Below are 24,420 nucleotides of genomic sequence, written 5' to 3'. Positions count from 1 at the left end.
CAAACAACAAATGCTGTAGAGGGTGTGAAGAAAAGGGAACCCTCTTGCACTGTTGGTGGGAATGTAAATTGATACAGCCACTATGGAGAACAGTATGGAGGTTCCTTAAAAAACTAAAAATAGAATTACCATATGATCCAGCAATCCCACTACTGGGCATATACCCAGAGAAAACCATAATTCAAAAAGACACATGCACCCCAATGTTCATTGCAGCACTATTTACAATAGCCAGGTCATGGAAGCAACCTAAATGCCCATCGACAGACTAATGGATAAAGAAGTTGTGGTACATGTATACAATGGAATATTACTCAGCCATAAAAAGGAACGAAATTGGGTCATTCATTGAGACGTGGATGGATCTAGAGACTGTCATACAGAGTGAAGTAAGTCAGAAAGAGAAAAACAAATATCATATATTAACGCATGTATGTGGAACCTAGAAAAATGGTACAGATGAACCAGTTTGCAGGGAAGAAGTTGAGACACAGATGTAGAGGACAAATGTATGGACACCAAGGGGCAAAAGCAGCGGTGGGGGGGTGGTGGTGTGATGAATTGGGCGATTGGGATTGACATGTATACACTGATGTGTATAAAATTGATGACTAATAAGAACCTGTTGTATAAAAAAATAAATAAAATTCAAAAATTAAAAAAAATACAATAAATACATGTTGAATTTTAAAATATTGTTTCTAGTGTCTTACACTGAAATTGCAGCAATGCTTAATTTTTATCTCAGATTGACTTTCAATAGGCTGTAACTCCTGACAAAAAGATTCTCACTTCAGAATATAACATAATTTCCTTTAAATACGAAACTTGCCCCAAATTTAGAAACAGTCCTGCCACAGACTAAAAATAAATACAGCCTTCATTTATAGAGTATCTATTAACCTTACAACATCCGTATGAGGATTCCCCATTTTACTAGCAAAACAACGAAATCCCTAGAAGTAAATAATTTGCCCAAGGCAACAAGCAAATAAGAAAATTCAGCTCAATCTAGTCATTTCAATTCTTTAGTTTAAAACTATTTCAAATCTGTCCTTATTGCAGAATGAATTAAGCCCTCACAGACTTCTTTCTCTCAGTTTCCAACCACAGCTACTTCTTAATTCACCAAGTATTTTCTGAGCTCATACTATGTCAAACATTTTTCTAGGAGGTGAGGATAATAATGTAAATAAAACAAATGAAAATCCTTGTCTTCATGAATTGACATTCTACTGTAGGAAGACAGGTAATAAACAAATGTACAAAGAAATAAATAGGAATGTGGGGGAGGTGTTATCTCCTTTTTAAAAATAGTCATCACTTATTAATAAAATGACTTGAAGTGAAAGACTGAGCTGTGTGGATATATGAAAAGACATTCCAAGCAGAGATAAATGTGAATGCTAAGGCCCTGAGGCAGGAATGTGCCTAATTTGTTTGCAAAATCGCAAAAAGGCTACTATGACTGGAACAGAGAGGTAATGGGGGTCAGATGACAAGACCCCTCATAAGGACTCCAAGTTTTATCCTACGTGTGAGGGGAAGGTACTGAAGGCTTCTGAGCAAAGAATTACAAGATCTAATTTCAAAGGGATCACTTGCCTTCTATATTAAGAATAGAAACAAGATGAGTCTAATGCAATTATGAGCATACTACAATAATCCAGATGATGTTGGTTGGCTTGGTTCAAGGTAAGAGTGGTGTAAGTGGCAAGTAGGGTTGGATTCAGGAGTTGAAAGCATAAGCACAGAATTCCTAAAGCCATGCATATTGATGAAGTCACTACAGCAGTCATGAGAGCACTCATTAGACAACTTTTTCAATTGCAAAATGTGAGCAGACAATGAAGCGTCTGGAATCTTTTAGTAAGAAAAGCTTGGTATAACACTGAATGGGGAGCCAGAGGCCTGAAATGACATCTCAATTGATCTCGGATAAATCTCTAACTCTTGAGACTGCTTCTATATCCATAAAATGAAATAATAAAAACTGCCCTACTTGGTAAAATAATTCAGTTCTACAAGTAGCTAATCTTTATTTTGTGCTTAGCACATACCAGGCACTGTGTTAAGAACTTTACTTGTATTGTCTTATTTAATCGTCATAGCCCAATAAGCGAGGTGTCGTTATTTTTATCGACTCCATTTAAATGATAAAGAAACTGAGATTTGGGGCTTCCCTGGCGGCGCAGTGATTAAGAATCTGCCTTCCAGTGCAGGGGACATGGGTTCGATCCCTGGTCCGGGAAGATCCCACATGCTGCGGAGCAATTAAGCCTGTGTGCCACAACTACTGAGCCTGTGCTCTAGAGCCCGTGAGCCACAACTACTGAGCCCACGTGCCACAACTACTGAAGCCCGCACGCCTAGAGCCCATGCTCTGCAACAAGAGAAGCCACCGCAATAAGAAGCCCGTGCACCGCAACGAAGAGTAGCCCCCACTCGCCACAACTACAGAAAGCCTGTGCACAGCCACGAAGACCCAACGCAGCCATAAATAAATAAATACATAGATAGATAGATAGATAGATAGAAACTGAGGTTTAAAGAGGTTAAATAACTCATCCAATATCATCTAACCAGTAAGTGGCAGTGCTAGACCTAGTGACTCCAAAAGCCCATACACTTAACCACTAAGCAAACTGTTATCTTTAATTACTGACCAACTACTATGTGCAAGGCACTGTATTAGGCACAACAGTAAATAAGACAAAAATGTCCTCAGTATCATGAAGCTTCTAGTTTCACAGAAGGGACACATGAAAAATGTTTAAATATTCCTTTATTATAGTTAAAATATTTATTTTACCATGAAACAAACATATCAATAAGCCTTCTTTAAAGTTTCTGTAGACCAGCTAGAATAAAGATTTGTCTCCTGAACAACCAACAGATCAAAGAAAAAATTAAAGGGGAAATAAAAACGTTTCTTGAGACAAATAAAAATGGAAAAACAACATACCAGAACTTGTGGGATACAGCAAAAGCAGTTCTAAGAGGGAATTTCATAGCAATAAATGTCTACATTAAGAAGCAAGGAAGATCCCAAATAAACAACCTAACTCTACCATAAGGAACTAGAAAAAGAAGAACAAACTGATCCCAAAGTCAGCAGAAGAAAGGAAATAATCAAAATCAGAGCAGAAATAAATGAATTAGAGATCAGACTCACAGTTATAGAGAACAAACCAGTGATTACCAGTGGGGAGAGGGAAGGGAGGAGGGGTAATAGAGGGGTAGGGGATAGAGAGGTACAAACTATTATGTATATAATAAGCTACAAGGACATACTGTACAACACGGGGAATATAACCAATATTTTTTAATAACTATAAATGGGGTATAACCTTTAAACATTATAGATCACTATATCGCACACCTGAAACTTATATGACATAGAATACTATTCAGCCATAAAAAATGAGAAAATCCTACCATTTGCAATGACATAGACGGACCCTGAAGGCATTATGCTAAGTAAAATAAGTGAGACAGAGAATGACAAATACTGTACGATCACTTATATGAGGAATCTTAAAAAAAAAAAAAAAAACCCTCATAGGAAAAGAAATCAGACTTGTGGTTACCAGAGGAGGGGAGGGGAGGGGAGGGGAAAACTGGAGGAATGTGGACAAAAGGTACCAGCTTCCAGTTATAAGATAAGTAAGTACTAGGAATGTATGAACACTGCTGAATGATATATAAGAAAGTTGTTAAGAGAGTAAATCCTAAAAGTTCTCATCCCAAGAATATTTATTCCTTTTTTTCTTTTTCTTTTCTTTTTATTTTACCTATATGAGAAGATGTTAGCTGAACCTACTGTGGTAATCATTTCACAATATATGTAAATCAAACCATCATGCTATACACCTTAAATTTATACAGTCACGTATGTCAATTATTTTTCAATAAAACTGGAAAAAAATAAAAGCAGTAACTTGAAATTAAAAAAAAAAAAAAAGATTCCTGGGCATGGAGATTCTAAGTATTTCCTAGTCAATATTTAACACTTGCTATAGGGAAATTTACTCTTCTGATCTAACAGTTTGGACTTATTCCTTCTTTAGCACAGGTTAAAAATCTACATCTTTACTCCTCAATTAGATAATCTGTAAGTAAACCGTGAACCAAATACTTGATGCAATCAAAAGCAAGTTGGTGGGCTTCCCTGGTGGCGCAGTGGTTGAGAATCTGCCTGCCAATGCAGGGGACACGGGTTCGAGCCCTGGTCTGGGAAGATCCCACATGCCACGGAGCAACTGGGCCCGTGAGCCACAGTTACTGAGCCTGCGCGTCTGGAGTCTGTGCTCCACAACAAGAGAGGCCGCGATGGTGAGAGGCCCGCGCACCACGATGAAGAGTGGTCCCCACTTGCCACAACTAGAGAAAGCCCTCGCACAGAAACGAAGACCCAACACAGTCATAAGTAAATAAATAAATAAATAAATAAAAGAACGTGAATTTCAAAAAAAAATTATAAAAAAAAAAGCAAGTTGGTAAGAATATTCTTAACGAGTATTTTAAAATTGGTAAAGAAAAATTTTAATTAACAATATACTGGATTGAAAACAAGAGGTTTTGGATGGCACGAAAACCAAAAAGGAGTCAGAAGAAAAAGAGATTATAGACATCTATGCTGGTATTGGCACACTGATTTTACATCATTGCTATCTAAATTCAACAACAAAATGTTTTCCATGCTTCCAAGTTTTCTTTCACCCCAGGCCATTCTTTCCTACTACTATCAAATATCCATTCCACCCCAACTTCTTCCTTCTCCCAAGAACTGACTTTTCCTGCTTCATATACTACATATCTTCCCAACCAGTCCCCTGCTTATATTCCCTGAAAATACATTTTTCACATTCCCTTTATACATGTCATACAATTTACCTACACCAACCATTCCCTAACCCGACTCCTAGCCATTCCTTCAGACTCAGTTCCAATGTCACCTACTTATAAAGCATTCCCCAAACTGATGCCTCTATACCCCAACTCAAGTTGGTTACTCCTTTGTCTAAGATCCTATTTTCAAACAATATTATTACTATTATTATTTGCTTACATGCCTTTCTCTAAAAGAAACTCCTAGAAAGGCAGTATGACGGTTTTTAAAAAACCACGCATGCCCCAATTCAACTTTTTATCACCAGATCATGGCACATGAAAGGTATTCAATATTTATCTTGATAATGCACAGATCCAGACTAATTTCAAACTTAGGAAAGGGAAAGTGAGAGGAAAGACAGAACTATGTAAAACAGCAAATTGCAGGCTTCCCTGGTGGTGCAGTGCTTAAGAATCCACCTACTAATGCAGGGGACACAGGTTCCAGCCCTGGTCCGGGAAGATCCCACGTGCTGTGTGCCACAACTACTGAGGCTGCGCTCTAGAGCCTGCGAGCCACAACTACTGAGCCCACGTTCCGCAACTACTGGAGCCCATGCGCATAGAGCCCATGCTCCTCAACAAGAGAAGCCACTGCAATGAGAAGCCCTTGCACCGCAATGAAGAGTAGCCCCCGCTCGCCGCAACTAGAGAAAGCCCATGTGCAGCAATGAAGACCCAACGCAGCCAAAAATAAATAAATACATTTATAAAAAAATATAAAATAGCAAATTTCAAAAAAGACTTCCTTCTAACTAGGATCTTGTGAGACTAACTATATAATACAAACTCTTTCCTACATTATGGGCCTCTACTCCTTGATATTCCTTCCTACTTTCACAGGGTGACTACTCTGTCATAAATTCTATTAATGACTCAGGATTGCCTTCTTCAATTTAAATATAATCTTGTTTTTCTAAGCTATACAAAATCATACCATTTCTTTCTTTCCTTATTTATCAAGAATGATGACCTGGGCTTCCCTGGTGGTGTAGCGGTTGAGAATCTGCCTGCCAATGCAGGGGACACGGGTTCGAGCCCTGGTCTGGGAAGATCCCACATGCTGCGGAGCAACTAGGCCCGTGAGCCACAACTACTGAGCCTGCGCGTCTGGAGCCTGTGCTCCGCAACAAGAGAGGCCGCGATAGTGAGCGCCCTGTGCACCGCGATGAAGAGTGGCCCCCGCTTGCCACAACTGGAGAAAGCCCTCGCACGGAAACGAAGACCCAACACAGCCAAAAATAAATAAATAATAAATAAATAAGCTCAAAAAAAAAAAAATCCTTTAAAAAAAAAAAAAAGAATGATGACCTATTTCCCTGTATGCATACTAACAAATATCCCAAGTACCTATTTAAGAACAGACTGATTTATGATTCTTTCCTTCAATATCTAGCAGTGTTTTTACTGTTAAGGCTGGGAATGTGTATTTCTAGGTTAAGAAATTAATTAGTACTCAGCAACAAGATACCTATGGCTAGAACAGTTCCTAATACATAGGAGATATTCAGTAAATATGGGAGAAAAAAAGAGGAAAGAGAAAACCAAGGGGGAAAGGAGGAAGTCTGGTACATCCTGTATTATTTGCTAATTTATTTGTCACTCCAAATAGACCGTTAACTTCTAATCGGCAGAAACTGTGCCATTTTCACCAACATATATCCCCAGTGCCTAGCACAGTATCTAGAACATAACAAGCTCTCAGTATCTATTTGATAAGTGAGTAAATCAGGGGTCAGCAAACTTCTTGTAAAGGGACAAAGTTATATTTCAGTAAATATTTTATGCTTTGGTAAACAGTAGATATTTTATGCTTTGTGGTCCACATACTCTCCGTAGCAACTTCTCAAAACTCAACTCTGCCATGGTAGCAAGAAAGCAGCTATAGATAATAAGGATGGCATGGCTGTGTTCCAATAAAACTCTGTTTATAAAAACATGAGGTATTTTACCACAATTTAAAAAAACAAAAACAAGGTGGTAGGCCACAGTTGGTTGAGCCTGGGATGAATGAATGAAGTCAGACTCACAGATGTAAGGATTTGCTGAACAAATGGAGGGAAAGAAGAGAGGGAGAGAAGAGGAAAGGAAATAGGGAAGGAAGGAAAGATGCATGATATCTCTGCCTAAGGAATATAATAAGAAAAATAAAAAGAGCTGTACTTGGGAAAGAAAAGTTATGAAACATGCATTTTCCCCCAAATAACTAAAACACATAGTATACTTTTTCAAGTCGAAAGATGTGATCTCTTTCTAAGCGTTCTTCTGCTTGTTTCAAGCCTAGCCTCTGCTCAGGTGTCAATGTAGATTCATCTATCACAGTGGCATTTTCTAAATAGTCCATTTCTGAAGAATTTTCTTTATTAGATTCATCGTTCTTCATTTTACCTAGAAAAGGAAGCAATCACTTAGTTACTATCATCAGAATTGGTAAATTAAAATTTTTTTAATAAAAGACATTCAATTTATACACATACAGAAAAAATATTCTTCCTTTATGTTTTCCTTCATTGTGCACGTTGGTATACCTATGTAAAATATAAGTAAAAGATATACATGATATCAAAATTCACAAAGAAAACTCTACTTCATGGGTCAAATGCCTATCTTCTTCCAACCAATCTATATCAAAAAAGACAAATATGACTGAGACTCACTATACAAGGGTAACATAACATAACCATTTTGTCGAATCTCTGAAGTAAATATGACATAAAGCTACTTTAAGTCCCAAAGATGACTCACTGGACTGAAGTCACTTCAGTGACTTTATCACTATACAAAAGAAGCTAAAAGAACATATATACTCCAGACCACAGACTCACATGAGGCTCCTTCTTTGCTTTCACTGAACTCATGGATATCTCCACCACACCAATATTTTTTCTTTGCTTCTCTGCCTCCTAACTAGATTGTGATCTCTTTAAGGCACAGACTATGTGCTTTCTTTTCAATCTTTGCATTTCCAGCACCTACCAATATATACTTAGAATATAGTAAGTTGCACCACCAGTGTGATTTTTTTAAATACAAATTGAATCATGTTACTCTCTTGCGTAAAATACTTAACAGGCTCTCATGGAGTTCAGAATAAAGTTTAAACTCTTTAACATATAACACACAGTGCTTGCCCTCTTCAAGGCAGTCAACAGTTTAAATACAATAATCCCAAGTTGTAGTAAGTGCTATAAAGGAAAAAAACAAGTAACTGAGAGGGAAACAAACTTTAGATATGGGGGTCAGGGAAGGCTTTTCTGAGACTTTAAGCCAAGACCTCAAAAAAAGAGAGCTAAGTTGGCTGTATCTCTAATCTTATATCCTGCCCTAACACTTTTCACTTCATTCATACCAAATGTGCTAGAATGGATCACTGCTACTCCAAGTATCAATGCCTGTACATGTTCTGTTCCCTCCACCATCAAGGCCCTTCCCACTTCAACTAGTTATGTTTACCTGTCCTGCAAAATTCAGTTTAAGCATCAACTGTTTCAGAAGACAGTCTGGGACTTCCCCGGTGGTGCAGTGGTTAAGAATCTGCCTGCCAATGCAGGGAACAAGGGTTCGATCCCTGGTTTGGGAAGATCCCACATGCCGCAAAGCAACTAAGCCCATGTGCCACAACTACTGAGCCTGCACTCTAGAGCCCACGAGCCACAACTACTGAGCCCACGTGCCACAACTACTGAAGCCCGTGTGCCTAGAGCCCGTGCTCCGCAACAAGAGAAGCCACTGCAATGAGAAGCCCACACACCACAACAAAGAGTAGCCCCCGCTTTCCACAACTAGAGAAACCCTGCGCGTAGCGATGAAGACCCAACGCAGCCAAAAATAAATTAATTTTAAAAAAAGAAGACAGGGCTTCCCTGGTGGTGCAGTGGTTGAGAATCTGCCTGCCAATGCAGGGGACATGGGTTCGAGCCCTGGTATGGGAAGATCCCACATGCCGCGGAGCAACTGGGCCCGTGAGCCACAACTACTGAGCCTGTGCGTCTGGAGCCTGTGCTCCGCAATAAGAGAGGCCGTGACAGTGAGAGGCCCGCGCACCGCAATGAAGAGTGGCCCCCGCTCGCCGCAACTAGAGAAAGCCCTCGCACGGAAACGAAGACCCAACACAGCCAGAAATTAATTAATTAATTAATTAAAAAAAAAAAAAGAAGACAGTCTGATATTCTTTATATTCTCATAGCACCCGCTATTATCTCACATTTTCACAGCAATGTAATTTGTATTTATTTATCTACCTCTTACAATTAGATAATGAATTCCTTGATGCTAATGACCAGATCTTATTCAACTTTGTACCTTCAGATTTTAATACAATGCCGAGACCAGAGATGACAATAGTGTGTTGAATAAAGAAATTGATTTGGATGTATTTAAAAGCACTTCTAAAAGTAAATGCTCATAGATTATCAATAAACCTCTCCTCTCTGCCCCCAAAAGCCACTCTAGGGCTTCCCTGGTGGCACAGTGGTTGAGAATCTGCCTGCCAATGCAGGGGACACGGGTTCGAGCCCTGGTCTGGGAAGATCCCACATGCCGCGGAGCAACTAGGCCCGTGAGCCACAACTACTGAGCCTGCGCATCTGGAGCCTGTGCCCCGCAACAAGAGAGGCCGCGACAGTGAAAGGCCCGTGCACTGCGATGAAGAGTGGCCCTCGCTCACCGCAACTAGAGAAAGCCCTCACACAGAAACGAAGACCCAACACAGCCATAAATAAATAAATAAATAAATAAATAATTTTAAAACCCTGCTTCCTTAATTATTAAATTAAAAAAAAAAAAAGCCACTCTACATGCCATCTACAAGTACCCTGAAATTCACTTCTCTTTTGATAGCACTAATTTTCTGAATAAAAATAGTGTGCCTCTCTCTGGGGGTGATGTGTCTCCTACCACAAGAGGAGCACAAGAGGAATATTATTAAGCAATGAAAAAGAATGATGCACTGATACATGCTACAACATGGATGAATCTTAAAACATACTAAGTGAAAAAAGCCAGACACAAAAGGCCACATGTTGTATGATTTCATTCATATAAAATAGGCAAGTCTATAGAGACAGAAACTAAATTAGTGGTTGGCAGTGCCTAGGAGGAGAGGGTAATGAGTAGTGACTGCTAATGGGTATGGAGTTTATTTTGGGGGTGGTGAAAATATTCATGATTTAGACAGTGGTAATGTCTACACAACTTTGTAAATATACTAAACCCCACTAAATTGTGTATTTTTAAATGGCAAATTTTATGGCATGTGAATTATATCTCCATAAAACTAATATAAAAAGGTAAATAAAAAATTTTAATTGACAAATGATAGTAAGAACTATGGAGAAAAATTAAAAAGGTAAAAGGAATAAGGAGTGCCAGAGGTGGAGATGAGGTTTGTAAATTTTAGATAAGTGACCCAGCAAAAGGCTCACTGAGAAGGTGAAGGAGGTAAGAGAGCTAGCCATATGGACATCTGGGGGAAGAGTGTTCCAGGCAAAGGAAAAAGCAAATGCCAGCGCCATCAGGTGGACATTTGCCTTCACATTTGAGGAACTGCAAGGATATCATGCGGTTGGAACAAAGAGAAACGATGAGAAGTAGATAAATGAGGGCAGAGAAGTGGGGGGGGAGTGCCGAAGATCACAAAGGTCACAGCAAGGACACTAGCTTTTACTCTGATATATGGGAAACCATTGAAACATGATGAACAGCAGTAACATGATCTGAATAATTTTAACAGGATCATTCTGGCTGCTATGTTGAAAACGCAAGGAAGGATGGTATAAGTGAAAGTAAGAAGACGAGTTAGGTTCTGCTGCTCAAAAGCATGATCCTGACCAGCAGCATCAGCTTCATTCAGGAGCTTGTTAGAAATCCAGTATCTCAGACTCTAGATTTTCTAAATCAAAAATCTCGGAGAGGGGCTTCCCTGGTGGCGCAGTGGTTGGGAGTCTGCCTGCCAGTGCAGGGGACACGGGTTCGAGCCCTGGTCTGGGAGGATCCCGTGTGCCGCGGAGCGGCTGGGCCCATGAGCCACAATTACTGAGCCTGCGCGTCTGGAGCCTGTGCTCCACAACGAGAGAGGCTGCGATAGTGAGAGGCCCGCGCACCGCGATGAAGAGTGGCCCCCGCTTGCCGCAACTGGGGGGAGCCCTTGCACAGAAACGAGGACCCAACACAGCCATAAATAAATAAATAAAATTAAAAGTATGTGTCACATTAAAAAAAAAATTAAAAAAAAAAAAATCTCGGAGAATGGAGCCCAAGAATCTGAATTTTAATACAATTCCCAATTGATTCATATGCACATTAAAGTTTGAGAAGCCCAGATCTAGTATATTCTCCCTTCAAATATTCACCAGGCTCACTCTCTCACCTCTTACCTTCAAGTATTTGCTCTAATGTCACCTTCTCAGTGACAATTTAAATTTGAAACACCACCACCAGACACAGCAGTATCATTCCTTATGACCTTTCCTGTTTTATTTTTCTTATAAGATTTATCACTATCTAACTTATTATATACTTCTGTTATTTACTATATTTGTTGTCTGTCTCCTCCCACTAGAATATTAACTCTATAAGTAAGTATAGTGTTATCTGTTTAGTTCATTGTTATATTCCTAGCAGCTAGCTCAGTACCTGCACATAGCGGAGACCACCCAAAATATTTACTGAATGTACAAACGGCAAAAGGAAAAATGGTGGAAGTACTAGGTGGGAGCTAAAGTTGGACCTAATGGAGATTAATCCACTAATCTTTTGGCCGCACTACACTGTTTGTGGGATTTTAGTTCCCCGACCAGGGATTGAGCCTGGGCCCTCAGCAGTTACAGCCTGGAGTCCTAACCACCGGACCACCAGGGAATTCCCATACAAATCATTTTTTGGTTTTTTCGGTTTTTCTTTTTGTGGGCCACACCATGTGGCATGTGGGATCTTAGTTCCCCGACCAGGGATCGAACCTGAGCCCCCATGCTGAAAGCGCCAGAGTTTTAACCACTGGACCGCCAGGGAAGTCCTAAAACATACTTACCTATTTGGTAACAAGTGTTTTTTTGTTTTTTTTATTTTGGCCACACAGCTTGCAGGATCTTAGTTCCTCAACCAGGGAACGAACCCATGCCCCCTTAAGTGAAAGCATGGAGTCCTAACCACTGGACCGCCAGGAAGTCCCTCATTCTTATTAGTTTGTTAAAACAAGTCTCCCGAAAGGACCTCTACTTGGTCTACTAGCTTCCTTAAGCTATTTCAACTTGTTCTCCATGTTAACAAATAACAAAACTGCATTTAATTGGAGAAATAATAATAATAAAGGATATTCATTGCCATTGCCTGCCTACCGTGTCAGGGACTACATGAAACACTCGATTGAATTATTTCACTTAACCTTTACAACAAAGGCAGCAGCATCTCCACATTTTAAAAAATGAGGAAACTTAGACATATTTTAAAGGATAAGCAACTTATCCAAGATTACAAAGTTATTAAGTGGGGAAGATAAGATTCAAAACCTATGAAATTTTACTCCAGAGCTCACAATCTTAACCACCTCACTCTGTCACCTTATTTTGTCACCTTTTTAAGAAAATAATCTTTAAATCATATTTTTCACTAATTCAAGTGACCAGACCCCTGTAGCTGATCTTATGCACCAGTATTTCCCAACTTCAATCACATACTGTCATGTTTAGATCTGCCATATCTAAACACTAGCAGTACTATTATTTATTTGATATTGTCTTTAAATTGACTTACTTTTTTGGGCCTCGTCCTAAACCATATCTATGAAATTATTAACATTTTTTCTTACATACAAAGGTACCTCTATTAAATTACAAAAAAGGTTTGTCAATAAACCATCATCTGTGTACCACCAGAAATAAAAAGAAGCTATTTCTGAACTCTTTGTCAGTATTTCTCAAAGTGTGGTAAATAATGATTTAGAAATAGCTTTTTCTGTTTATACATCAAGAAAAGGTTTTATTCTTTTAGCCACAGAAACATCAGGAAAAAAGACTGCCAAGGAAAATTCATTAATTTAAACAAAATTAGGATTAAAGTACTCAAAAGACATGGACAATATTTATAAACAATTAAGTAACACTAAGATCAAGATCTCATAAGAAAATGAATTTTACAATGATAATTCTCAAGTAAATTGCAACAGTGTCCTATTGAATCTGTTTCCAGTTTTGCTCCTGTCAAAGAATTTGCTGAAAAGATAAACATATATATTTACATACATATATACATGATCACAGTGCTACCTTGGTTAAAACTCTTCAGTGGCTTCTCAAAACACTCATAATAAAGTCCACACTGTTTATCATATCCTAAAAGGCCCTTTACTTTCCAATTCTTGTGTGCCTTTTCAGCTACAACTTTTGCCACATTCCCCCACAAGTCCCTGTTGCAGTCATACTGAATCTCAGTCACACTTGCAGTCTCACATTTATATCATGCATTTTCTCAACCCAAAGTCTACATACCTCAATTAAATCACGTACTTTCTCGATTCTAAGTTTTTGGCACTGAACTAAATTACCACCTTACTTATCTGTATCACCCTCACCTAACTAGAAGCTTCCTTGAGGTCTGGGGCTGTGTTTTTTTGGTTTTCCACTGTAAACACATGCGTGACATATAATGGGAACTCAATACATACATGTTTGGTGAATGAATGAGCAATGTATTACCAGGACCATTTAAAAGAAGAGTGAGAGAGAGAGAGAGAGAGAGTGTGTGTGTGTGTGTGTGTGTGTACACATCAACTATAGGAGCCACTAAATTTGTATTTGCACAGGCTTTGTACCTCCCATAATAAATGTTTTCAACCTAAGACCCATATTATTAATGTCCTTTTTGCAGTTAAGGTAGTTAAAATCAAACTAAGGACAATCTAAATAACATTAATATTAAAAAATCTCTCCAAAAATGTGACTTGTGGAATAATCTAATTTGTACTTACTCAAATCATCCGATATGTCTTCAGTTCCTGAAGCACTATCATCAGAATCACCAGTAGTATCTGTACATGTTTGTTGCTTCTGAGATTGTTGTGAGTTTTCCAGAGCAGATTTTTCTCCCTCTGCAACATCAATATTCACTTTGTCCAGAGAAGTAAAGGAGCTTGGAATTTTTTTTCCAATCTGCTGTAATTCTGTCTGTCTCATGTTTTCTTTCAACAGTAAACTGGGTACCTTCTCAGCTTCTGCTGGTAAGCTGGGCACCTTTTCTGATTTCATCTGAGAACCAGGTGCTTTTTCTGCTCTCCTCTGAGAATTAAGTGTCTTTTCTGCTGCTGTTGCCTGTGAGCTGGGTGCCTTTTCTGTTTTCACTGGTGAATTAAGTGACTTTGGTGATTTTTCTGTTTTTGCCTGTAAACTGGGTGCCCTTTCTACTTTTGCCTGTGAAACAGGTACCTTTTCTGCTTTCACCGGTGAATTCGGTGATTTTTTTGCTTTGCAGTGACTTTGATCTCGAAGGACTAACCCCAAATCTTTAGGGCCTGGAACACTGGCAGCATTTACTTTACATGATTTAACTTCTGCTTTTTCTATACAAATATCATTTTGCTTATTTTTTTTACTACTATTCCTATTTGGAGAGTTGGTCCCAATTTCTTTTATGGATTTATCATTTCTAGCTTTCAAAGTTTGATTAGTTATAAATTTAACTGCTTTGCTTTCTTCAGAAAGAGCCCAAGCATTCTTCTTTGGTTCATGATTTTCATTTTCAGAGTTCTTAGACTCTTCCATTATTTGAAAACCTGCTTCTTTCCAATTGTGATATTGTAAAGTGGCAGATCTCCAGTAGTCTGAACTGCTTCAAATCCAGTTTAGGCAAGCAAACTATTGGATTTAAAAAAAAAAATCTGTTATTTAAAATGCAAAACCCATTTCTAAAAAATTGGTTAGACATAAAAAAAACTTTTACAATTTATTCTCAAAACTGAATAGCGGGGCTTCCCTGGTGGCACAGTGGTTAAGAATCTGCCTGACTATGCAGGGAACAAGGGTTCGAGCCCTGGTCCAGGAAGATCCCACATGTCGCGGCACAACTAAGCCTGTGCACCACAACTACCAAGCCTGCATTCTAGAGCGCACGCGCCATAACTACTGAAGCCCGCGCACCTAGAGCCCGTGCTCTGCAACAAGAGAAGCCACCGCAATGAGAAGCCCACGCACCGCAACGAAGAGTAGCCCCCGCTCGCCGCAACTAGAGAAAGCCGCGCAGCAACGAAGACCCAACGTAGCCAAAAATAAATAAAAATAAAGTAAAAAGCTGAAGAGTAAAAAATAAAAATTTTTAAACTCTGAAAACTATACGAGAAGGAGTTGAAATCCACTTAGTAAATAACTGCGAAACACCCATAAAGGAGGTTCTAATGTAATTCTGGCACTATGACATCAAAACAAGGGAACTTCAGAAGTAAAATGCTGTTTTACATTACTCAATAAGAATTTCAACTAAAAGAGAAATAAAACCTGCAACTGATGTACCACAATTAACATAAAAGGAAATGGAACAAAAATAACACAAGAATTCCAATCTATATGCAACATAGGGAATCAGCTTATAGAAGACTAAGTGGTAAAAATAACAGAAGAACTGCAATCGATATGCAACATAGGGAATCAGTTTATAGAAGGCTAAGTGGTAAGATCTTTCCCACATGACTTTCCTACTAAATACTACCTATTTATACCGCTAACCTACTTCTAACTTGACGCTCTAAACATGGGGAACCAACGTCAACAGACTTCCTCCAGCTCCAAAGTACAAAGCAGTTTAAATAAATTCTTCTGAGGTAAGAAAATTTTAAAAAACCAACAGGATCCCAGAGTTTAAAAGTTATAGTAATATTCTGTATGATGATACATGTCATTATACATTTGTCAAAACCCACAGAATGGATATCCCTAAGAGTGAACCCTAAGGTAAACTACGGACTTTGGATGATAATGACGTGTTAATGTAGGTGCATCGACTGTAACAAATGTACCACTCTGGTGCAGGGACGTTGATAGTGAGAGAGGCTATTCCTGTGTGGGGGAAGGGAGTTACATGGGTACTCTGTACTTTCTGCCCAACTTTGCTGTGAAACTAAAACTGCTCTAAAAGAATAATAATGTTTAGAAAAAAGATAATAGAAAAAAAAAATCAGAATCCGTTTTGTTCTAAAATATAATAGGAACTATTACACTTTTACCACAGAGCACAAACTACAAACAAATGAAAATACTACATTTTGTTAAATAATTTCTATACTAGAAATAGCTTGTATACTACATATTATGGAAATCAGGATTTTTTTTACTTTTCACTTTGTCCTATATGCCTTAAATTCATACTTAAATTCATGACTCTAAACAAAGATTAATAACATGATTAAAAATTAGAGTCAAAAAAGCAAACTGCATGTAGCATCTTTGATTTTACTTGGTTAAATCTGGGCAAACACTTCTAAATCATATAACTCTACATCATGTAAACACAAAAATATTATCTAAATTCAAAAGCTCAGAACACAATTCATTTACTCCTATCTATTTTATGCCAAAGCATATTTCCAAAAAAAAGAAAAAAAGAAATTAAACTTACCTAGTTATGTCTCCACTGAAATATCTTACTCAACTTGGACCTAGCTTTTATAATTCCTGTTGTAGTACAGTCTTCTACATTCTCTGCCTTGATCTCTGTCCAGATTAACATTATCTCTTATTTTAAAAAGCCTACTAGGGCTTCCCTGGTGGCGCAGTGGTTGAGAATCTGCCTGCCAATGCAGGGGACACGGGTTCGAGCCCTGGTCTGGGAAGATCCCACATGCCGCAGAGCAACTAGGCCCGTGAGCCACAACTACTGAGCCTGCGCGTCTGGAGCCTGTGCTCCACAACAAGAGAGGCCACGATAGTGAGAGGCCCGCGCACCGCGATGAAGAATGGACCCCGCTTGCCACAACTAGAGAAAGCCCTTGCACAGAAACGAAGACCCAACACAGCTAAAAATAAATTAATTAATTAATTAATTAAAAAAAAAAAAAAAGCCTACTAGCTAGATAAGCAACAAGGATATACTGTATAGCACAGGAAATTATAGCCATTATTTTGTAATAACTTTTAATGGAGTATAATCTCTAAAAACACTGAATCACTATGCTGTACACCTGTAACTAAAATAATATTGTAAATTAACTATACTTCAATTAAAAAAATTTACTAGGTGCTTCTTCTAAATTATTTTACAAAATAATATTTAAAGAAATTATGATAATTAAAATTTAAGCCAAAACCATATTAGATTTTCACCATTTCTTTTTTTTTTTAATATTTAGATTTAAATCTACTTTTTTTTTAAATTAATTTATTTATTTTTGGCTGTGTTGGGTCTTCGTTTCTGTGCGAGGGCTTTCTCTAGTTGTGGCGAGCAGGGGCCACTCTTCATTGCGGTGCGCGGGCCTCTCACTGTCGCGGTCTTTCTTGTTGCAGAGCACAGGCTCCAGACGCGCAGGTTCAGTAGTTGTGGCTCACGGGCCTAGTTGCTCCGCGGCATGTGGGATCTTCCCAGACCAGGGCTCGAACCCGTGTCCCCTGCATTGGCAGGCAGATTCTCAACCACTGCGCCACCAGGCAAGCCCCCACCATTTCTTTTTTGAGTAATATTATTTTCCAGTAAAAAGCTGTAGCACTTTTATCTATAAAAGAATGTTTTTGCTCCTGGTTTTTGGATATTTAAATGTATTTAATAGATTTTTCTTTCATTATTCTTGATAAAGTTTTTTTTTTTTACATAACTGTCAAAACAGTTGTCAAATACATCTAACTTCTTGTAGAAACTGCTGCAGGTTCCTAATTTTAAAAGTAATAATGGGTTCTATTCTAAAAGATTACTTTAACTTATCCAGTAACCAAAATATTTTAAATTTTCTAATGCTATTCTACGATAATGACTAGTAATTTTGTAGATGTCATCTCACTGACAAAAGCCTAAACAAAAAAGACTTGATACAGCAATGCTGATCCACAATTCTGTTTATAAAACTTTTTAGACATACTATTCCTCCACTCAAAAAAAAAAAAAAAAAATCAATCTATTTAATACAGATAAATGCTAGTGAGGAGTTAGACTCAGAAAGGTGCCAGGTTTCACTCTGAGTAATTTGTTTCACATAACTGAAATTACATTTAAGTTTTTAATTGGAATAATGTGTTATGAAAAAACAGACCATAGTTATTTTCTTTTTTTCTTTTAATTTATTTTCTTTGTTAATTTATTTTATTTATTTGGTTGCACCAGGTCTTAGCTGCAACAGGTGGGCTCCTTAGTGGCAGCATGTGTGCTCTTTAGTTGCGGCAGGTGGGCTCCTTAGTTGCAGCATGCATGTGGGATCTAATTCCCTGAGCAGGGATCAAACCCGGGCCCCCTGCATTGGGAGCATGGAGTCTTAACCACTGCGCCACCAGGGAAGTCCCTATAGTTATTTTCTAATCTTCCCCATCGTTTCTTATATGAGTAGCAAATGTCCTCTTGCTTCCAAAACAAAGTGTAGTAATTTTACAGCAAAATTGCTATTTTTAACTTTTTCTTTTAAGCTATCAACAGTATAAAATTTTCCCCAGGGGCTACCCTGGTGGCGCAGTGGTTGAGAATCTGCCTGCCAATGCAGGGGACACGGGTTCGAGCCCTGGTCTGGGAAGATCCCACATGCCACGGAGCAACTAGGCCTGTGAGGCACAACTACTGAGCCTGCGCGTCTGGAGCCTGTGCTCCGCAACAAGAGAGGCCGCGATAGTGAGAGCCCTGTGCACCGCGATGAAGAGTGGCCCCCACTTGCCGCAACTAGAGAAAGCCCTTGCACAGAAACGAAAACCCAACACAGCCAAAAATAAATTAATTAATTAATTAAAATTTTAAAAAATTTTAAAAAATAATAAAATTTTCCCCAAAAAGCTATGGTTCCTAGAAACGAAGTTTTCTCTGAGAAGATAGTGTTTTGAAAACAAGGTTCACTGCTTCCCAGTGCACACTCAGCAAAACTGGTTGAATCAAATAAAAATGTCAGACCTACTTTCTAGTTCCTGTTTATATTTTCAGAATGTAGAAAATACGTATTAAATGAGATTCTAACCTTAAATAACCAATTATTAACAAGAAAATACAGAGAATTTTTAACAAATTTATTTTAAAAGTGTTTGAATATTGAAAACAATAGCATTTAGAATGTATTCCATTTCATTTTTAGTAAATCATTAAACATCAGTCCATTTCCTACTTCTAGGTCTAATCATGTCTTCTATCCTCCTTGAATCCTTACCATCAATGTCTACCACAATTCTAGGTACTTAGTAAACACTCAAAATCACTAGCAATTAAAAGAACATCTACTCCAGACTGATGTCTTTACACCACTCTTTACCTGCTGCAAACTGAAGTCTTTAGCAGAAATTGGAATTGTTTCAAAGAGAAGTTTTTGATGCCCTTCTGTAATTATCCATCATTCAACTGGCAGACTGACCTACAAGTTTAGGGGCCTGAGTCTTGTAAGAGTTGTTTGGATACACTAGCTGAGAAAGTTTACCTGAAATAACTGTTGCATAACTAATGGAAAAGCTAGTCACAGAAAGAGTTACTGCTCAAGTAATCCTTCATAGGACAAAGGAAGCTACTGTAAAGCATAATTATAGAAAGTTATCAGAAGCTCCTACTACTTTGGAAAGAAAAATTACATAATTAACCAATATCAGCTAAGGCCTCCAACCACTGAGGCCCACTAGCTACTTACTGAGTGACTTTAAACAAGAGACACTGACCCTCTCTGAGTCACAGATTTCTAAACTATAAAGTGAGTGGCTGAACCAGAGTCTACTCCATCTAAGATGTTATAATTCAATGCAAATCCTGAAACACAGTGATGCCAATGTTATATTGGTTCTGATAATTTTACAATTATAGAAAATTAGCAGGGACCTCTCAGGCCCCATGAAGACACAGCATTTGTATGGATGCTAACTAGACTTACGGTGGTGATCATTTCCCAATATATTCAAATACTGAATCATCATGTTGTACACCTGAAACTAATATAATATTGTGTGTCAATATTACCTCAATTAAAAAAAGAGAGAGAAAAAAAAAGCCCAACATAATGCTCTCCTATAGGAAAAAAGCTTGCTAAGCAACAGGAGTCCACATAAACTAGGACTCCAGAGACTGAATTATTATACATGGTATGTGCTTAATAAATTCTAAATTAAACATTTTCAAAATTACTAAATTCTTAATAATTATAAAATCTGGTATTTGCAGTTGGTTATTTCTAACACCGAAATACTAGCAGTAATAAACCAGGCTTAAAATATTGATTACCTTTAAGGCAATAGTTCTCAAATTTTATCATTCATTAGAATCACCTGGAAGGTCCCATTCCCAGAGTTTCTGATTGAACAGGTCTGGGATTGAGGCGTGAGAATTTGGATTTCTCACAAGTTCCCAGGTGATTCTCATGTGGCTAGACTGGGAACTACACTTGAAAAATCAATGCTCTAAGGAATGTTTCTGAAAGTAGAAGTGAAGGAAAATCAAACTCTTCTGTATAATATTATACACAAGATTATAAGCTCCAAGAGGTAAGAAACCATTTCTCATTTTGCTTACCATTATATCTTCATCGCCTATTACAGTACCTAGTTCAAAGTAGACACTCAATAAATTTGTTAAATGGATTAATAAAAACTTAGCTGAAATTATTTTTAATTGTTAACACTTTAAAAACCAAATATAATAGATCCAAAAGATATTTAATTGCCTCATACTTTATACTGTCTACAATGTAACTAGAAAGTGTCTCGCTTCCCAATCCATCCCCTAGCCTCCTACCACCCAGGGTGGCCTGGATAAGTATGCCTCTTTCTATGGACTTTGTTCTTACCTTTCTCATAGTACTTAGCACTTAACACATTTCATGTGTTTACCTCCTATTTAGACTACAGGAATTTTTTTTTCCAATGTGCTTCTTATAAAACAAATACACTTACACAGTTGAAAAAGTAAATGGCAAGGCAAAACAGCATTCTCCTACCAACTACCAATCTCTCTCCTCAGAAGCAACTACTGTCAACTCTTTTAGCTGTTTCTTCTGAGATTTATCTCCATATTTCTAAATTACATGCTTAAGCTGATACTACCTATTTTGTTTTAGATTTAGATATTATCTACTGACTTCCTACAGACAGAATCGTACACACACTTATGTTCCCATCCTACCACCATCCTCCCAGGATGACTATAATATAATATGCCAATATTATTTATGGCTGAGCCAAATATACCATTGCACAGAGTTTTCTAGATATCTATCAAAATTCATTTTCTCCTTTTTCCTAGGCACGTAGCTAAACTACATTTCCCAACCTTTTCTGCAGTTAGGTGTGTCCTTAAGATCAAGTTCTTACCTCCTCCATGCTCTCCCCTTCTCACTGGATAAAATTCTCAGTCATCCATCTTCAATCACATAGCCAACAATTAAATTCCAATCCAGACCAGTAGGTCTTAAACTTTTGTGCACAGGAATCAGCTAGTTCCTAAGTGCAGATTCTGATTCAGTAGGTTTGGAGTGAGGACTAACACTCTGCATTTAGTCTAACAAGCCCAGGTAAAGTCCACACTGTTAGCCCTTGGCCATACTTTTAACTGGACAAAAATCATCAGTGGAACTTGGTACTCCTGAATGACCACACACAATAAACTATTCATCTGGATCTGGTGACTACTCACCTAGCAACTATTACATGAGACAGAAATAAAACTGTTTCTTAGGTCACTATACTATTGAATCTCTTTATCACAGGAGCCTAGACTTTTGACTTAAGCAACATATATACTATAATCACATTTCTCTTTTGGTATACTTTTCAGTTTTACCTGGAATTGTCTCACTTCTCTTAAGTTTTTTATATATCTGTCAATAATTCATTGACAGAACTGTAAATCTTCTCTCAATGTCTTCAAATACATCAAGCAACCCATGTGTTTGTTTTTATTGTCGTTTTTCTCTCCTTGGACATCCCATCTGGCACCTTCTGGTCACTACTAGATTTCCACCACACTTGTCACCCTGAGACTTTCCTTTTGCTATCATCCTACCAATTCCCATCTACTCTCTCATGCTGACTGACTCTTCTATTTTCCTCTTCCATAAGTTACTCCCTCTTTTTTGGTGTAGCATATCCTCCAGTAGCTTTCTAAGAAAGAAAACAAGAAAGGCATTGAAGAAAATAATTATGCCCTACTTCTGACATTTCATTTCATGTATAGGGACAACCATTATCATAACATTCCTGATTTCTTTCCACTCCATTCATTCCTTTCCTAGGGAGATGGGATAACTTATTTCATCATTGAGTTTAGAAAAATGATCTGGGCAAAAGTTAGCACCTTCCCCTCTCCTTCCTCTTTGCATCCAGCTGTTCTCAGGAAAGAAAATTCCATTCTCTCATTCATACTCTAACATTACAGTTGCAAGCCCCACACAGGGCCTGTCACTGTTCAGCTCTGCCTATGCCTGAGTGGTTAAATCTGTCTATTTCTGGCATTGAGTATTAGCAAGCCACGTGAATATATAAGTCCCATTCTCCAATGTGAATCTTATCCATAATAGAAATAATATTCTGGTCTCCATATGCTTCCTTTATCTCTCCCAATTTGTTCAGAATTCAGGAAGGGAAAGAGAGTGCTATTTATTGGGCTCCCTTAAGCCCCAATAGGAGGTAAGTTTTATAAGACTTTGTATGCGTGAAATGTCTTTATTCTTTTTTCATACTTTGTTTAATTAGGTTTGAAATTCTAGGTTAAAAATCATTCACTCAAAATCTTACAGGTATTGTTTCAACAATTTCTAGTTTCTAGTGTTACTACTGAGAAAATTATGCCATTCTTATTCTCCATCTCTTTTACTGAACTGTTTTTTTTTTTTCTTTATGGAAACTTTTAGGATATTCTCTTTGCCTCAGTGTTCTGTAATTTACAAGTGATAAGTCTTAGTATAGATATTTCTTTATTCATTTTGCTGTGCATTCAGCTGGCTCTTTTAATCTCTAACTCAAGTCCTTCACTTCTGGAAATTTTTTCCATATTATATCTTCCATAACTTCCTCCCTTTCATCTTCTCCGCTCTTTTTCTAGGGCTCCTACTAATTGAACTTTAGGCCTCTTACACTGATCCTCCAATTATCTTTTCTCTCCATTTCCCATCTCTTTTTTGTCCTTCCTGGGTGACTTCCTCAAATTTATCTTCCAACCCTTCTATATTTGGAGGGGGAGCATGGAGAAAACCTTTCGTATTTTCACTTCTAAGAACTCTCTAATTCTCTGATTATTCCTTTTCATAGCACTCTGATCTTCATCTCTTATTTCTGAAAACACTAACAATTTTTCTGGAACTTTTTTCTGCTCCCTGTATTGTCTGGTTCCTGAGTTCCTCATGTGCCTTCCTTCTTCTCTACCATGCATACTAGCATATGCATAACAGGAGTCTCAGAAGGAAAAGAGAGAAGGGGAAAGAAAAAATACTTAAAGAGGGAATTCCCTAGTGGTCCAGTGGTTAGGACTCCCCGTGCTTTCACTGCCGTGAGCCCAGGTTCAATCCCTGGCTGGGGAACTAAGATCCCACAAGCCGTGCGGTGTGGCCAAAAAAAAAAAAAAATTGAAGAAATAATAGCCAAAAACTTCCCAAATCTGATGAAAGACACAACTACACACATCCAAGAAACTCAATGAACTCCAAGCTGAATAAACTCATAGGAATCCACACCAAGATACATAATTGTTAAATTGTTAAAGACAGAAGACATTTTGAAAGCAACAAGAGAGAAGCAACTTCTCATACATGAAGAATCCACAATAAAATTAACAGCTGATTTCCTATCAGAAATCATGGAGGCCAGAAGGCAATGGGATGACATATTTAAAGTCCTGGATGAAAAGCACTGTCAACCAAATATTCTCTAACCATGCAGAAAAACTATCCTTTACTAATGACAGAGAAAGTATGACACGTCCAGATAAACAAAAGCTAAGAAATTTCATTAGCAGACTTGTAGTCTAGCCCTACAAGAAATGCTAAAGGGAGTTCTTAAGGCTGAAATGAAAAGAAATTAGGCAGTAACTCAAAGCCATAAGAAATAAAGGACACTGGTAAAGGTAACTTAGCACCGGTAAACATAAAAGCCAGTATTATTGTACTGCTGGTTTGTAACTCTTCTTTTTTTCCTACATGATTTAAAAGGCAAATACATAAGAAAACAATTATAAACCTATGTTTATGGGCACACAATGTATAAAGATGTAATCTGTGACAATAACAATGAGAGAGAACAGAGACATATAGGATCAGAGCGTGTGTATACTATTGAAACTAAACTGGTATTACTCAAACTAGGCTGTTATAAATTTAAGATATTAGTTGCGCTGTTATCTGCAAGGCAACCACTAAGAAAATAATGTTTAAAAATACAAAAAAGGAAAAAAGGGAATTAA

At 37.9% G+C, this 24,420-nt stretch overlaps 1 protein-coding gene across 6 annotated transcripts in view; it reads right to left on the bottom strand.

The window, feature by feature from the left end:
• TUT4 (terminal uridylyl transferase 4) overlaps positions 1 to 24,420 on the bottom strand; it is a 142,687-nt gene that overhangs the window by 96,546 nt on the left and 21,721 nt on the right. For all 6 annotated transcript variants that reach the window (XM_061184210.1, XM_061184212.1, XM_061184211.1 and 3 more), the window contains exons 2-3: positions 13,856 to 14,738; positions 7,118 to 7,281 (exon numbers count right to left, since the gene is read on the bottom strand). In XM_061184210.1, the coding sequence (XP_061040193.1) occupies positions 7,118 to 7,281; positions 13,856 to 14,645 (954 nt within the window). In that variant the 5' untranslated portion in view covers positions 14,646 to 14,738. The remainder of the gene's footprint in view (positions 1 to 7,117; positions 7,282 to 13,855; positions 14,739 to 24,420) is intronic.

The sequence above is a fragment of the Eubalaena glacialis genome, chromosome 3 (genome assembly GCF_028564815.1).
Source record: "Eubalaena glacialis isolate mEubGla1 chromosome 3, mEubGla1.1.hap2.+ XY, whole genome shotgun sequence".
Taxonomy (NCBI): domain Eukaryota; kingdom Metazoa; phylum Chordata; class Mammalia; order Artiodactyla; family Balaenidae; genus Eubalaena; species Eubalaena glacialis.
This window is presented reverse-complemented; position numbering and strand designations above follow the sequence as displayed.